The sequence below is a fragment of the Onychostoma macrolepis genome, chromosome 10, assembly GCF_012432095.1.
Source record: "Onychostoma macrolepis isolate SWU-2019 chromosome 10, ASM1243209v1, whole genome shotgun sequence".
NCBI lineage: Eukaryota > Metazoa > Chordata > Actinopteri > Cypriniformes > Cyprinidae > Onychostoma > Onychostoma macrolepis.
Window position 1 is genome coordinate 11,081,179 of NC_081164.1, and position 17,527 is coordinate 11,098,705.

Sequence of the window (17,527 nt, forward strand, 5' to 3'; positions counted from 1 at the left end):
AGCCCGAGGACTTTGGTTCCGTTCCCCACTGAGACTGGGTCAACTGACGCTAAACATCGGTGCGAGTTTCTGCATGTTGTCGCGCGATTATAGTTACTACAATTGGATGAAAGTATTATAATCTACTTCTATATGGAGTGTTTATTCTATAATTTTTATTTAAACACAAAAGAGATTAGATAGCAAAGAAAGGGACTTTCTAGGCTAGGCACAATACAAGGGGGAAATATCTTCCATGGATAAAAGTCAGACAGGTTTTCAACAACATGAAGGTGAGTAGCTTTCTTTCTTTCTATTTGACCCCAAGATATTTCTGATACTTATGCTATAAAAGACATAGCTGCTCATTTTCAAACTTTTTAATTACAGAAATAGGAGTGACTATATATTAAAAGAATTCAACAAAATAATTATGAATAAGTCAATTCCATCATCTCAATAATGTTCTTTGTGGTTCTACTTTGTAATTACATTGGTTTTAAAATGATTTTTTTCACTAATAGCACATTCTACCCAACCAATATATGTGACCCTGGACCACAAAACCAGTCTTAAGTCGCTGGGGTATATTTGTAGCAGGGCGTTTCTTCAACTAGGGGCACTTTTAGCCTTGTGAAGTTGAATTAAAAAAACTTGTTCAAATGTCACGTAACACAGTCTCATAAGTTTAAATATTTTGTCTAGTTTTAAGGTCTGTAAGAGGACAAACTTAGATTACAAGAGAAATTGTTAATATTTTAAATTTTTCCGACCTACAATGAACAAATGTCATTTCCACCACATCTCAATATACAGCGGTTATTTAATATAGAATAACGTATGCCACTCAAGAATTGTCTAAGATCATCTTTCTAACTAGTTTTACCAGTTTTTCCACAATGTACAATAATTATACATTTGTCAATGAGATAAATTAACTGCTCTAAGGACCAAATGCTGAGCTGTACACCTGTCACACTCTGAAATTTAATATTGTTTTGGGTAAGAGCTTATTAGAAAATAAATAACTTACATTTTTATATTAAGTAGAGCATGATCTCATAAATTGTGGAAACATTTTTAATGTGTGATGAGAACTTTTTAAATATTTTTAAAAAATGTGTGGTGGTGGAAATGACAATGAATTAACTTGAATGTAGAGATATTTATTAGAAAACGTCTTAAACTCATCACACTCATTAAACTCAAATCGCAAAGTCATTAAACATAGCAATTGTACTTTGTAACCATAAATGTCATTTCCACCACAGAGGGCAGTTTGGTGGAAATGACATTTCTGTAGTTTTTTGTGAAAAAATGGAAGATAGCTTCACTGATTAGCTTTGAATTAATGCTTAGCATTTCATGTATGCAAAATACTCTTATTTAACTTAAAATTTTTAGCTTTTTAAAACACCCTTGAAGGTACAACATGCTTAGAAATTACGTAATATATAAATATATATAAATAAATATATTAACTGATCAAGCAATATTTACCTTGATTTTTCTTCATTTGTTGTTGATGAAAATTTAAATTCCCTCCATGTCCAACATGTGCTCTGATGTCACTGAACATTTCCATAGAAACCACCAAAACAATCTTTCACACAAACTTTTAAAGAGACATTACAGTGTTGTGATGGAAATGACACCAATACTGTACGACAGCTATATTTTGTATAAAAAGTAATATTGATAGTGGTCTCACATTAAATACTATGATGTATTTTAATTATTTTACTAGTGCTTAATTCAGGTACATTACGAGTTACCAGATAAGTCATAGTTTTAAACTGTATTTTCATTGTTGAAGTTTAAAAGTCTGGGTGTGCGACAAGGAGAAAACAGTGATTTTGACACATATAAGGAGGTAGAAAAGTATGAAAAAATCATAATAGAAAGGTAGTAAAAAGTTTTTAAGGTGGTTTTATTGTTAGTTTGACAAAGAAAGAGGAATTTGTCCAAAATTATATGTATTTTTAAAAATATGACCAAAGAACATAAAAGTGCCCATAGTCTAAGAATCACCCAGCAATAGCCAAAAATACATTGGCTATTGGCTATTTTATGGGTCAAAATTATTGATTTTTCTTTTATGCCAAAAATCATTAGGATATTAAGTGAAGATCATGTTCCATGAAGATATTTTGTACATTTCCTACTGTGAATATATCAAAACTTAATTTTTTATTAGTAATATGTATTGCTAAGAACTTCATTTGGACAACTTTAAAGTCGATTTTGTCAATATTTAGATTTTTTCGCACCCTCAGATTCCAGATTTTCAAATAGTTGTATCTCAGCCAAATATGGTCCGATCCTAACAAACAAGACATCAATGGAAAGCTCATTTATTCAGCATTCAGGTGATGTATGAATCTAAATTTTGAAAAATTGACCCTTATGACTGATTTTGTGGTCCAGGGTCACATATGTTATATGTATATTCATTATGAAATATATTATTTTGTGAGGGTTTTTTTTAATCTACATGAATTTTGTAAGTCTAGAAATCACACTTTTAAAATTTTCTCATAAAGTTTATCCAAGTTATACAAAATCACCCTGGTTCTTAAATAAAAATGTCAGTTGTTAAGGCAACAAATTAAAATAAGAATGAGCTCAGCTTAACGTCTTGATTCTTAGCTTATTTTAAACCTTGTTTTATTTTAATCACTTTTAGTCATCTTGCAGACTCCTTGGAAGTCTAGTGGGTCCCAGCCCCCTGGTTAAGAACTACTGCTTTAAAGAATTAGAAACACTAGCTGTATTGGAACGCAAAAATATTGATTGTTTTCAAAGAGTTTCAACACTCCTTTCTTTATTTTGTAATAGGTCGTAACTGATCATAGATTGAATATAAATATCTTTAAAAATCTAAAACACAATATCAGCACTGAAGTAACTGAAATCACTTGCGGTTGCCCTAAAATAGCATTTCCTGACAGTGGAGAGAAGATGCTTTCTGAGTGTGGAAGAATCCACCAGATGGTACTCTTGGACTCCATTAGAAGAGCACCCACATGGCATGCTGGAAATATCTGTCAAAGGTGTTGTATGTGCTTTATGATATTTGTCAGTCTCCCTGAAAAACAGAGAACGCTGCCTATATGGCTGCAGTGATGTAAGCAATAAAAGCAAATCAGAATCCTTAATGTTGGAATGATTCAGTCTCTTCTCCCTGGGGACCATGTCAATCAAGTTTCAATATTTCCCACGCTTTAAAGAACACACAATAAACAAAGATGGAGACATTGTGGGGATGATTTGAAAACATAGCTAATGAGAGAAGAAAAAGAAGATCCCCAGGGAGTATTCATTGAAAATGGATTTGACACCATGAAAACGAGATGGCAGGAAACCCAGACATATTCAAAGGTGTGATATATTACTATATGAACCTTTTTTATGCAGGTTTCTACAGTTATGGAAAAACTGGAAATAAAAAATAATTATGCACACTTTACTGTTATTACTATAGTAAGTGCATGTAATGTGTAACAAGAACATTGTAAAATAGTGCTACTTAATATATTATTATAATGAATAATAATATGAATACGATATAACAATAAAACAATAATATTATGGAACATAATGGAATTTTTATAATATGAGCATAATTTATGTTCTACTGTAGATACATTTTTGTTTTACTGGAGATATTTGTACACTAATAAGTTTTTATCATTTTAATCTCTTATTATTATTATTCATCTATTAATTTCCAGGATTGGTATCTGACTTGGAATGTGAAAACTGCAACAATGGAATTTGTGGGAACCCTGTGGAAAAAAGAAGAAAAAACAGAATGTGAATGATATAAAATACCTCTCTACTCATGATATTTGAAAACATGACTGCAGATTTGACTACAAAGAAAGAGGTAGAATCAAACCTTACTTCATCTCTCCTGCAGTGACAGAGACGCACTTTCATCAGGAAGGTAACATTGTATGAGAGAGAGACAGTAAGAGAATAAAAGAGGGAGGGAGAGAGAGAGCGAGAGACAAACAAGGGAAGCCAAAGAAGAAAGACTCGGAGCTCCCTCTGCCCCCTCATATCTCTCTAGGGAATGAGAGAGTAGGGCAGAAAATAGAGGGACGGAGGAAGAGAAGACTGTTGAATGTAGTTGAGCATCGCGTTCAGAGGTAATAACATCACATTTTAATTCTAATCAAAGAGATGGGGGGCGAGCGAGAAGGGCTTTTCCATTGGTTCTGCTTTTGAGATCAAATACCAGCGGGGAATGCTTGAATTGGTAAAAAGCTGAGAGAGGCAGAGAAGGAATGAGAGCGGGAGAAAGCGGAGGGTAAGTGGGTAAGGCAGATGAAGGGGGGAAAAGAGAAAAACGCTAAGTTAATTAAGTGTCAGACTTCAGAAAGCTGCGCAGGATCAAAAGCATAAGATAAAACAGAAAAATATAGCCAGTGCATTCATGCATGTTTGGCTTTTTTCTGCTGTTTCATACCTGGTCGCAGAGCACCCAGCAGCCAATGAGAGACTGTGATGGGACCGACACTGACACCCAGAGCAAAGCAGACCAGAGATTTCTGACATGGTGTCGACCCAGATTGATGGGAGGAAAATGAGGGGAGAGAGGACAGACATAGACAGACTTGCGCTGCTGCTTCAGAAAACACAGGTAAATGCTCTCGTTCTTTCATTCTGTCATGTACCACAGCTAACTTAGTTAACCATTCTTCACCATCATTTTGAAGATGTTATTATTAATGTGCGCACTGTTTAGAAGGATTGAACACCATTACAGTTCTGTAATGGATTCACGCACAACTGCAAATACAAAAATTGGCACATTTGACTTTTTTTGTCTTGGAAATGTACATGTCTACAAAGCCTTGCATAGATTACTAAATTCAATATATAATAATAAATAAATAATAAAAAATGTTCTACAAATCCATATTAAACATGCTTTTTTTTTTTTTTTTTTTCACACTTACAGTCTTAATGACTCACTTTTGAAGCCACAAATTCCATCCAAAAGAGTTTCATTAATGTGCTCATATATGCATGTTATTATCCATAATACCAAATCATCAGCACTTAAAACTGATCAATCATCTTTTATTCTAAGAGAGGATATAAATCATTGTAAGACCTGTCAATTAGATCCACATACATGTCCTGTTATTGATTAAAATGACAACGCCGTGTCAGTGAAAATGTGTCTAATTACTGTTCAACAGTCATTCATCAAGTTGGGGCCAAACACATTCATCTGTTTATTACTTTATACACTCTTAAAAATAAAGGATCTTTATTGGCTTTGATGCTTTCATGCAGAAACTTTAACATCCATGGAAGCTTTCCACTGCACAAAGGCTTTTCTATAGATATAGATATATATCTATATAATATAAATAATATAGATTGTTAAAATATTCTTCACACTTAAAAAATGGTTCTTTTAAGAACTGTTCACTGGAAGGTTCTGAAACTCCTTTTTGGAACCTTTATTTTTTAAGAGTGCAACTCGAATCAATGTCTGTTTTTCAGATTGTATACCGAGGACATTCATCCTCCGATGTGCCCACAAGATATTTTTTAAGGTGTTCTGCTGTAAATAAGGTGTGTGGTCCCAGTGTGCAGCACTAATCTTAGAGACGGGGGAGGGGAGCCATTCTCCACATACATACAAACCCCCCTCTGCCAATCAGCGAGAAAGACAGAGAGGAAGAAGGAGAGCAAGTGAAGGAACAGGGGAGACGGCAGAGAGACTGAAAAGAGGAAACAGCTCAAGCAGTTATCTTAGGTGGACAGAGAGGAAGAATTACGCAGGAACACACACTGTCCAGCCACACGTTACAAGGTGCTCCAGCCAGCGGAGGCGGATAACCAGCCAGACGCCTCATATCTGCAGCTCCAGACCAAGAAGATTCCTCTCGAATTCTCTTCCGACTTCATCCTAAGCTGGACTGCAAGCTTTAAGAGGAGAGACAGAAGAAGAGGGGAGTGCTTTGTAACTTCCTTGAAGGGGGTGAGAGTGTAAGGAGAGTGACAGAGAGAGAGAGAGAGCAGGGGAAATCTCCCCCTCGCCCTCTCTCGACCCAGATCACCGTCAGGCTGGCTGGAACAGCCATGGCCTTCACCTTTGCGGCCTTTTGCTACATGTTAACACTCGTGTTGTGCGCTGCCCTCATCTTCTTCGTCATCTGGCAGGTACGTCTGTAGTTTTACACTTTATTCAGTGAATGTGAATTTGTACGAGTTCCTGTTACCTGTAACACTGTCACACTTCCATTTAAACTGGCGTCGGAATCCATGCCATCTCCAAGTGTCTGACTGCGTGAGTGTGTGTGTGTGTGTGTGTGTGTGTGTGTGTGTGTGCCAGTTTTTTGGGCGCAGAGACTGGTGTGTGTCTGTCCAAGCTGTCTCCCCTGCCCTTAACAAGAGGCCTTATCCATGAGGTGAATACAAATCGCGGCAGTTATTAATAGAGCAGACATTCTGAGTCATGGATGATTAATGATTTACAGAACAAGTAGACGGATACAGAAGAAAAACGGAGGAAGGAGGTGGGAGTCTACCTGTGTGTATATGCACACAAACACACACAGTCAATAATGCAAATGTAAATTGCACAAAACCTTAAGAATGATTATATTATGGAAAAAAATAAATAAATAAATTATATTTTACTTAGGACCATTATTTGAGATATTAAGCACATTCATGTTAATCACATATTTATTTTAATTAAGCAAATAAGCACATTTCCCCCTTAATTCTCCATACAGTATAAATATATGTAATGTATATATAATGTATAAATAAATTTGTGCTTTAAAAATGTATTTATACATTTTACATCATGGAAGTATTTGTCGTACTGCCTTTAACTTTGGAAGATTTAATTCTACAAAAAGTTGTATTACAGCAATTGAGTAAGAAAATCAAAATCAAAAAGTATATTACATTAATGAAAATGTAATGAGAATCACCGGTGAAAATTATAGAAATAAAAAAACATAAAAAGCAACTTCTAGATGCTTTATGGCGATGACAATTTTAGGGGAAAATGTCATGAAAATTATATTACAACAATATCAGTATATTGTATATAATTCAAAAACAGTGTATATATAACGTATTGTGGGTCGTGGGTTAAAAAATGTTAAAAAAAAAAATCTATTTATCAAAAAATGTTTTTCGTCTTTTCATTTTGAGGTGTAATGTGACTTAGACATGTTTTAGTGAGATTCACCAATGCACACAAACACAGAGAGCGAGAGCGCTGAAGAGGAAGAGGTCAACAGCTCATTTGAACTCTACTGGTTGTTCTGTGCCAGCCCACTGTCTGTAGAATCACAAATGAAATTTGCACAGTCGCCGCCAGAGACTTCAACATCATCTGTATTCTTCATATTAGAGGCGGCATTCTCACAAAAGGCAACAGCAGACAAACACAATGGCCCTGAACTGTTAAAATCTGTCTGAAACACTAAAACACTAGTAAGCAGAGGTTTCAACATCTAAAACAGAGCATCCCTGAATGCCAAACCAGAAGTCAGGGATATTTTCAGATCGCCATTAGACTGCAGACCTTACTTGTAAGACGTTCAAAAGGCCATTAAGAAACAGACTTGAAATGACTGAGCATTGACTAATGACAGGAGTGGGAGAGATTCTAAACATGAGTCATTTGGTGTGAGTGTGTGTGTGTGTGTGTGTGTGTGTGTAAATGTATGTGAGAGAAAGAGAGAGTATGGAGACAGAGAGTGGGGGAGGCTGAGAGTCTGCGTATGCCGATGAGAAACCATGTTATTGAGAATGCTTATCAAACCGTAATTTGGTTCTGACACCCCATCCCCCTTTCCTCTCCTTCTCCCCCTATCTTTGTATGGCTCTTAGCCAATAAGAATGTGAACTCACTTCTATAGCAACCATGATGCCCGCTTAGGGGCTCGTTTGATCACCATAGCAACTGCATCTGTTTACAGAGAACGAAGTGAGGGGATGGCTGGAGATATGGATCTATATGGGGAAAGGAAGGAGGGGAGAATGTAGCTTGAAGCTGTAGGAATGGCTAGAGAATGAGGAAAGTTAAAGATAAAAAGGGCCACAGATGGTACAATCACCCCTCATCGTCTCGAACCTCCAAAATGTCCAGTGGTTTTGTTTAAATGCTCGTGTAACACAAATTCTCTTTGTCTCTTTTCAAGATTATTGCTTTTGATGAGCTGCGCACAGACTTCAAAAATCCCATCGATCAGAGCAACCCCACCAGAGCGGTAAGGTTTTTCTTAGATCACGATTCCTTTCACACGGCATAAACTACACAGCATCAGTCTCCCAACTGTGAACAGCAGGTTTCAGAGAAACTGAAACGGCATACATTCACGTATGTGAACACACATGCAGAAACATGCAATCTTATTGCGCTCTTCTGTTTTTCCTCAGAGGGAAAGAATATTGAACATCGAGAGAATCTGCAACCTCCTCCGAAGGGTGAGTGAAATTGTGGCAGATCAAGTCAAGTGTAAGCATATATAAAGTGGGCAGGACATGTAAGAGGAGCTAGCTATTTAAAAAAAAAAAAAAAACTTTAAACTATACTATAGTAGAGATGCACTGATGGTACAATTCTTGCCTATAGCCCTAAGGTATTCTGGCTGATACCCCTATTTTGGCTAAATAAATAAAAAATAAAACAATAAAAATGATTTGAAATGCTGCAGCTATATTCAGGCATTACAACATTATAATATACAGTATGAAAAATGGATGTTCATTTTAAGATTTAATAACATTTACTGTGTTATTAAATTAAGTAAATAATTAGTTTATAAAGAACCCATGTATGCATTAAATTTCCAGTGTTAGCTGATAATGGTAAATTCTGGCATGAAAATCTAGATGGTGCTGTCCGATAGGTCAAAATCAATCTGACATAATGCCATCATTATCACATGGTGCAGCTGATAGGTTCTTTTTGTATCAGCAGCCAATTAGCTCGCTGCTCAACACTTGCTCAAATACTTGGCTAGTGCTTGCGGTAACAGTTGCAGCGTGCTTCAGAAACCCTCCACCCTCCCCAGCTCCACCTGTATAGATCTGCTACAGGGTGATCATGTATGCTCTGGGGGTTATTTCAAGTTGTGTGTTCAGCAGCAGTATTTCTTACTTGCTCACAGCAGCATGTTGTGGATGTATTGGCAGTAGCAAGTCTCGGTAATACCAAAGACTCTAGAATACCCAAGACATGTCACTCATATAGTTTTGAACGGGGAAAAATGCAACGCTCAATATGGCTGCTCAATCGCAGGAAGCCCCGCCTTTTGAATGAAAGAGCCAATCACTAATCGGTAAAGTCAGCACGTCACTGCAGCTGCCGTTAGAAATCCCGGTTGCTATAGAAAATGTCAGTGTTCTGAGACGTGCGTTTAGGACTGCACATGCGCACTGGCTGATCTAGCCTGAAAAATAAGCTTTTTATAATGCTATTTGAGCAAAAGAAACAACATTTATGATACAGTTGTTGTCAGGTTTCTTTGGTGATTTCAAATATGAATTTAACGTAAGCTTAGTGAACAGTTTTGGAGAATTTGATGTTTGCCCATTCAAAGAGATAGGAGCTGCACTTGGATACCCAAGAGGCGTTTCAAAGATGGCCGCCGAGTGACATGACTTGTCTTAAAGAGACTTTGGTAATACCAAACACAATAATGTTGTCATGACAAGGGCGTAGTTTTGGTTTGAACATTGGGGGGGTTGAAGTGGACCCCGGGTCGTGCTCCCTCTTAAGGTTTATTTATTTGTTTGTTTGCTTAAATGTTTATTTTTGTAAAATGGTTTTTTGTGCTGTCCACCACACATGCAAAGTTGGTTGACTGTGTAACTGCAATAAAGTAATATAGGCTAGTTAATTACTTGTTTACATAGGATATATAATGTATTTTATATTATTTAGAAACTTGGGCTATAGTCTGACAGAATGTTCTAATTCAACACGCCATGGGAAGTCAGTCAATCTAACTTAACATTTTCTTATTTTGATTTTGTTTATTTCTTACTCCTTAACAGTTCATCAGGCTCTTAATGATTTAATCTATGCCATCATTGGAATATCTGAAGGCCGGGTTTTTCCATCACTCATCATTAGAACCCATTGACTCTCGATTCTGACTTGTACTTGCTCTTATGAAAAAGTACCATAGTTCTTAACTGTAGCATTTGTTATAATAAGGCTAGCCTATTAATCATTACCAGGCCAATAATGACTTTTTTTATTAATCTATATTGCATTTGTTATGAGAAACAAAAGCCATTAGAAACTATCGCTACAACATGCCACAGTTGTAATATAAATCTTTATCGAAAACAGATTATCTATTATAAATTCTACAAGTTAGACAAAATTTACCACAATAAATAAGCCTACAGTAAAACGTGATAAATTATAGTAAAGGTGGTCATGAGTAGTTTAAAAATATTTTAATATTATGTCAGTGCTGGTGCAAGATTGTTTTCTCCTCTTTTCATCAGTCTTTTTAGTTTGTGCCTTTTTTGGCAGTTTCTCAATTGAACTCAAACAGATCGCATATTTTACCATCAGCTTCGCGATAGGAATGGCTCGCGCAAATCTTCTCGAGCGCGCACAGAGTATAGGGTGATTCGCGCGCCGCTCGTGCACAATTAAAAGAACTGCGCTTCAGTCATGTTGTGCTGATAAGTGCTCTGTTCAGTTCGTAAGTGAGGTTAGTGAGGGGGTTATCAAATAAATGCAGCCCTGATGAGAGTAAGAGACTTGTTTAAAAAAACATTAAATCTTACTGACCCCAAACCTAATCTATCATGCATTCATACTTTAATAGCTGGAAATGTCATGAAAATGCAATTTAATATATACTCTTAGAGTTTATTCAGAGCCCTAGGGGCCACTGGACCCCTGATTGGAAACCCTTGTGTTAAAACATTCTGTATCTCCCAAACAACCACAAAATTGTCTACTTCCGGTCTTCCTGAATGTGGCATCACTGTATCTCTTTTCATTTCTCTTCCCACTTTTCTTTTCTTGCACTGTACTTGGAGGCACACTCATATCTTACACATGCACATAAAGAGTCAGAACTGATTGTGCAAAAGATACTTATGACGAATATGTAAATTCATGCTTACAAACATGATGAGTACTTGGAACTATCCCTACTGTTTTTGTTTTTTCTCCAGCTGGTGGTTCCGGAGTATTCCATCCACGGGCTGTTCTGTCTGATGTTCATGTGTGCAGGGGAGTGGGTGACTCTGGGCCTTAACATCCCCCTGCTCCTCTATCACCTCTGGAGGTACAAACTGTCCCTCACTTACATCTACTTAATTGAAATTTCAAAATGGGTCCCTGTAGCAATTCCCCCTCACTTTTTATCTCCCTCAGGTTTTTCCACCGTCCTGCAGATGGGTCTGAGGTTATGTATGATCCAGTGAGTGTGATGAATGCAGACATTCTGAATTACTGCCAAAAAGAATCCTGGTGCAAGCTAGGCTTCTATCTTCTCTCCTTTTTCTACTATCTGTACAGGTAAACCCTCCTCATTCATATATCATCCACCCATTTAGATATCCTATGTTATGAGATCTTATGTTTGGATTTGATTGATGGCATTACTCTTACATACTTCATCATCTGAGAGAAACAATGGACTTCTCAAACTGGACAAAAGAAATGTAAAACAAGAAATGAAAGCAACTAAAAAAATCTGTTTTCGTCATTTATAATAATAAGAACTGTTTCGTGAGCACAAAATCTGCATATTGAAATGATTTCTGAGTGATCACATGACACTGAACACTGAGTTTGTCCCAGAATGTCTTTGCTTAATTAAGATGGTGAAAGTTTGTTTAGTATATCTCTCTTGATTAATTTCTCTCTCTGTCTCGATCTCTTTTGCAGTATGGTGTATGCTTTGGTCAGCTTCTAAGGGATCAAACGAAGGACAGATGATTGTGAAAGGAAGGAGAAAAACGACAGAATAAAGACCGAACTATGTCGCGCTCTCCTCTCCCTCATCCACAGACCTTGTTCAGCTCCTCCTCAGATCTCCTGGGTGGGGATGGACGATGGACAGATGTAGAAAAAGCTCAAGACAAGCAGGCATTAAAAGCCGTCAGCGTAAAGCTGCCTCAATTACTGCCATTAAAAAAACAAAACAAGTGGAGATGTAGACCAAAAGAAAACGAGTGCAATAGAAAGAGAGAAATATGGTGAACAAAAGACTCAGGCAGTGTAGATGTTTTGTAACACCATTGAATTTCTCAAGGGCTGCTGAAAATTTCCGCTGCTCATAGCAACATGTCTACGAAGAGACACGTAAAGTGCTACTGAGGCCATTACAGAATGTGTTACCTTGAATTTTAAATCCATAGACCGTGGACTTTGTCTTTTTCTTCAGATAACTTGTTATGTCAAAGTATTTAATAACTGCTAAGTATTTGCTATTTCAGTATTTGTGGTAGATAAATGTACCCTGTATGTAGAGGTACGATATAATAATTGATTAAATTCTGAATATATGGCTCAGTTGTTGCAGTTCGGTCAGGGTAGTTCTATTAGTGTCCTTAAACAACCGCACAAGAAGTATATTTTTGCGTAAAATCTGATGGTGACGTTTACATAGACATTTCAAAGCAAATCAACCAATGAGATAAAGTACCACAAACCGGAGAAACTGTTTGAGCAGCATCACATCTGAGGACTGACACCCCATGTTCTGGATTCATCCATCATGGGCTGCGGTGAGGACGAGCGGTCAAGCAGAACGGCAGACTCTTAATTGAGATGGGCGTGCAGGACGGGCCGTACCGGAGGGAAGAGAGATCCGACCCCAACCTCTGCCGGAGTTCAAATACTCGATAGACTGTGACAAATCATAAAAGCACTTTTGGAATGCCAACAGATGAACTGTAGCAAACAACAGAGGAAGACTCATTTGCGTTGAGTGGGCTGATGTGCGTGAGACAGCCGGACACAGCGGACCGTGATGCAGATGATGGAGATGATGGTGTCGGAAACGTTCGCCGATGATGCTTTGGACAACAGACCGACGATGACGGTCTCACATCGAATACAAACTTTTCAGGCAGTCTTCTGTGTTGTTAGACTATATCCGACATTTAATGCCACTCTGTTCCGTGTATCATAGGGCCTCTCGATTTGCCTCACCTGGAGCTCCTGTGTTGTGCTGTGTCCATCGGTCTGCTAAACAAGTAGATTAATGATTATTTACCTAAGCTGTGTGTAGTTCTGGCTTTGTAGATAAATAGAGTGGCCGAACGCATCTCTCATGAGCCGCTTCACAAGCTAGAACGGCTTCATATTAGCCTACACTTAAAAGCAAGCAATTTAATAACAACACGGTCCGAGTGCTTTTTGGCAACACTGCCTATCTGGTTCGAACTCCTGGGTCTTCTTTCCATCTTGGCTTTGACTTGATGTACCCTCAAAAATGTGAATATATATCCTGGACAATCGCTAATAGCACAGGAATGTGGGCTGAGAGACAGCTGACTGGGTCTTCATTATAGACGTCATCACTGAATGTCTTTTTGTGATTAATATTAGTTCACATGCAGTATCTACATTTAAGAATACCTGCATGATTATGTCTTTTATACATGATTCATTAATGTACGCTACAGCACCTTCGGTAACTTTATGGTCTGTATTCAGATGAATACACCCGAATATCTTATATACTCCAAAAGCAATTACACATGTTCTAATAAAACGATGTTGCCATAGAAGTCTGTTTGTTGATTTGCATTTTGGGGTTGGAGTTAACCTTGGATTTAATTAGCCTTTTATTCAGCAAGGATGAATCAAAAGTAACAGTAAAGACTTTTATAGTTTATAGTTTTACAAATATATATATTAAAGAAATACTGCTATTTTTATGCTGTTCTATTCATCAAAGTATAATGAAAAATATCTAAGATGATTTTTTACTAAAATATAAGCAGCACTGATGTTTTCAACATTGATAATAATAAGAAATGTTTCTTTAGCAGCAAATCAGCATATTAGAATGATTTCTGAAGGATCATGTGACACTGAAGACTGGAGTAATGGCTGCTTTGCAAAACAAAAAAACAGTTGTTTTAAATTGAAATACAGTAGTCAACATTTGAAGTGGATCAAAAAAGATCACCAAAGTTGTCCTAAGACAAGAACACATTTTGGTTTTAGGTTTTAGGACAACTTTGATGAAAGGTTTTGATCCACTTCAAATGTTGATGACTATAATATTTCATAACACTGTTGGCAAATAAATGTGGCCTTGGTGAACATAAGGGACTTCTTTCAAAAACAAAAAAAATCTTACCAATCCCAGACTTCATTAACATGTTGCAATCTTTAAAAATGCTGAGATGAGAGAGGGTATTTTTATTAAAATAATAACAATAATAAGTTGGTCTGCAAAAGGAGGAATTCCACCAAAAAAGAGATAAGTAAATTGAAAAAACATCAAGGCAAATGATGAAGGCCAGAGATAGAGAAAGTTTATAAAGAATTTGAACACATTCTTGCAAGTCGCAAGCAAAAGTAAATGTGAAAAGGTGATAATGAAAGGGAGAGACAGAAAAAGTGCGAGTGCACTGGAGTCAATAAGAGGCTAACACAATTTGGTTGCCATGGAGACACAAAAGAATGAAATGCATTTTATGTTAGGTTGTCTCTCTCTCTCTCGCTTGCTGAAAATCAAAACCAAAAAGCCTGTCCAAAATAGGTTTTCTGTCCATGGCCGCAAAGCTGAAACATTTGCCAAAGCTTTGAAAAGCAATTTGGTATGAAAATGGAGCAAGAAAATAGAACAGAGTAATAAATAAATAATATAAGAATGGCAGCAAAACCCCCAAATTGCTGTTTTGAAACATTAATTTTATCAAAGAGCAGCAGAGTGCAGTTTATGTGCAGCGCATGCAGAAACATGCATGTAATCACACACACTCCATTGCCAAAGTCTAGTTCTCTTTCTGCTCTTTCTCTCCCTCTCTCTTCACCTCTTGAGAGATGTTGCTATGGAAACTGGTTACAATTGATAAGTTTGAAACATGAGTGAGCCACAGACAAGCTGCTGGTACACACACACACACACACACACACACACAGTGTAGCTGTCTGAGACAGCTACACTTGTATGGAAATGGTTCTCTGTTTGAAGAGCTGCTTTTCAAAACACCAAGATTTTCCATTTGAAGGAAATGAAATGTAGTAGGATCACCAATTTAACCCTTTCTTTATAGCACTTAAGATACCTTTTGTCAATGATGAATCAACAGCAAACGACATAATTTAGTCTGATGTCTAAAAGCCTGTCGCTGCTGTTGAATGCATGAGAACATCTCCCTAAAATTGGAAGAGTCATTTCCACAATATGATGAAAAGACTGACAGAACATTAAGAAGGACAGTGGGAGACATGAATTATGCATCGCTCCAAATCTCAGTACGGTGAACCTTATCAGAATTAAGATGAGATTTAAAGTTAGAGGGGAAAACGTCAAATTAGAACAGTGGGGTGAGAACTAAAAGTTAGAATGGTAAATGGGGTCGAGAGAATAAAGATAGATTGGAGATGCTTTGGACACTAGACAAAAAGTCACCTGAGATTGCTTTTATCAGCACAAATAGGATGGAATTAGGTAGAATACACATACACAGAGAGAGAGAGAGAGAGAGCGAGAGATATTTTTTTTATTAATCATGGGATCATAGGCATCATAGGAAATTGTTAGCCAGAATTAATAACTGTTGATTGTATTAATAAGGTACATTAAATGAATTAATGTACATTAAAATAGTTTTTAATTAATTAATTCAAATTACTTTAATTATTATTTGAGAAAAAGGGGTGTGTAGTGATACAAGAGACATGAAACTCTCTTTTGCCTTGAGCAACATTCATTAAGTGGTCATTATGCAAAATTATTAAATGGCACACCTTGTGCTTGACCAATCAGAATTGAGTATTCCATAACAGTCAATAAAGGACCCTAACGAAACCAAGCAAAATTACTTTCAGAAACATACTGCTTTGCTTACCTGATACACTTCTAATTTATTAGCATGTTAGCATGGTTTTATACAGTTTATACTATATATATATTTTTTTTTGGAATGGCAAAAAATAAGCAAGCTTACATTTACAAATAAAACTTTAAGGGTACGCCAAGAAGGATTTCAAATTAATTAATAAAAGAATGAATAGCTTTAAAACATTAAAATATTCTAAATTACTACATTTAAAATATTTTATAATTACTACAATACAACTGCAGAGTTCAAATTATAGTTTAGCGGTCACTATGCAAACTTTTTTGGATCACACTTTATTTTAAGGTTCAATTCTCACTATTAACAACCATTAACTACAACTTTTGCCTCAATAAACTCTTAATTTGCTACTTATTAATAGTTAGTAAGGTAGTTGTTAAGTTTAGGTATTGGAATCAGGGATGCAGTATATATGGTCATGCAGAATATGTGCTTTATAGTATAAACAGCCAATATTTTAATAATATGCATGCTAATAAGCAACTAGTGAGAATTGGTCCCTATACTAAAATGTTACCCTTTTTAGACAGCAAACCTGTGATTGACCATTGACCAATCAGAATCGAGTATCACAGAAAGCCTTTTACCATTCCTTATTGCACCTTACTGAAACACAAATTACTTTTTACAAATACTGCTTTGCTTACCCGCAACACTTTTAATTCATTAGCTTCAATTTATGTTTTCGTGTATAGGCTCAAGATAAACAGACTATAAACAGCACTTAATGGTCCTGTTTCTGTTAAAGCTCAAGATGGAAAGGTCAGTTCTGCATAAAGCAGAAGCTATGCACTTGCTTTACATTGTTTTACTAATAATGCGATTATAATTGACATTCTCTGCATTTGGGAAGTACAGACGTTAAGGTATCCAAACACACACACAAACCACGTTTCCGCTTTCCACAGATGATTTATGTACAACAACACATACGCAAATTGTAAGTGTGAATTAGTGTTTGAAATTCCGCTGTGAACTGTCAGTGGGCTCTAGTTCCCAACGCCATTAGAGCCATGATTAGCATTCACACTGGACGCGCTGCTGTGAAATATCACACAGGACCACACAGGTGTTGAGGGGTGTTAAACACTTATGAAAGCACTGTATAAATAACAAACTATAGAACAGAACAGACCAGGGTGCACTTTAAGCGGTTAAAATGCACAGGCACACCCATATTCACGCATAAACCGCTGCAAATCGAGGGTAAACCACACACACAGTCTACATACAGACACGCACATGAATATTTCCTTCAATGATCAGCGGTGCACCTTCGGGAAAAAACGGGTGTCATGGCAACAGGAGCAGGCATCTGCAAGCGTTACTGTAGCAATCAGAGAGGAAAGGCAGCCAGGGGGTTGGCGTGAGAGGTGTCATTATAGACTGAGTGATTTGGAGGGGGTGTGGGGGGTGCGAGAGGCAGGAAACGATTAAATATTCAAGCAATAACGCAGCCAGAAGAAATTACCTC

At 36.8% G+C, this 17,527-nt stretch overlaps 1 protein-coding gene across 9 annotated transcripts; it reads left to right on the forward strand.

The window, feature by feature from the left end:
* Positions 1 to 135: 135 nt before the first annotated feature.
* On the forward strand, positions 136 to 13,743 carry cnih2 (cornichon family AMPA receptor auxiliary protein 2). 9 transcript variants are annotated; one of them, XM_058790108.1, is made up of 11 exons: positions 144 to 272; positions 2,918 to 3,360; positions 3,714 to 4,133; positions 4,464 to 4,627; positions 5,503 to 6,165; positions 7,947 to 8,074; positions 8,169 to 8,237; positions 8,407 to 8,454; positions 11,176 to 11,288; positions 11,378 to 11,521; positions 11,894 to 13,743. In XM_058790108.1, exons 6-11 carry the CDS (start codon positions 8,072 to 8,074, stop codon positions 11,919 to 11,921), a joined length of 405 nt encoding a protein of 134 aa, XP_058646091.1. In that variant the 5' UTR covers positions 144 to 272; positions 2,918 to 3,360; positions 3,714 to 4,133; positions 4,464 to 4,627; positions 5,503 to 6,165; positions 7,947 to 8,071; the 3' UTR covers positions 11,922 to 13,743. The 9 variants fall into 9 exon arrangements, with proteins under 9 accessions (XP_058646085.1, XP_058646089.1, XP_058646091.1 ...); XM_058790103.1 differs by lacking the exon at positions 7,947 to 8,074 and having other exon boundaries at positions 3,714 to 3,928; positions 4,055 to 4,133; XM_058790100.1 differs by lacking the exon at positions 7,947 to 8,074 and having other exon boundaries at positions 3,714 to 3,795; positions 3,902 to 4,133.
* The last annotated feature ends 3,784 nt before the right edge of the window (positions 13,744 to 17,527 follow it).

Bases quoted from the DNA above. Each gene is read 5' to 3' on its own strand.
- cnih2 (XM_058790102.1), top strand. From the start codon at position 6,085: ATGGCCTTCACCTTTGCGGCCTTTTGCTACATGTTAACACTCGTGTTG. The intron at 11,289-11,377 runs GTACAAACTGTC...TATCTCCCTCAG, and splicing joins CTCCTCTATCACCTCTGGAG to GTTTTTCCACCGTCCTGCAG. The intron at 11,522-11,893 runs GTAAACCCTCCT...TCTCTTTTGCAG, and splicing joins TTTTTCTACTATCTGTACAG to TATGGTGTATGCTTTGGTCA.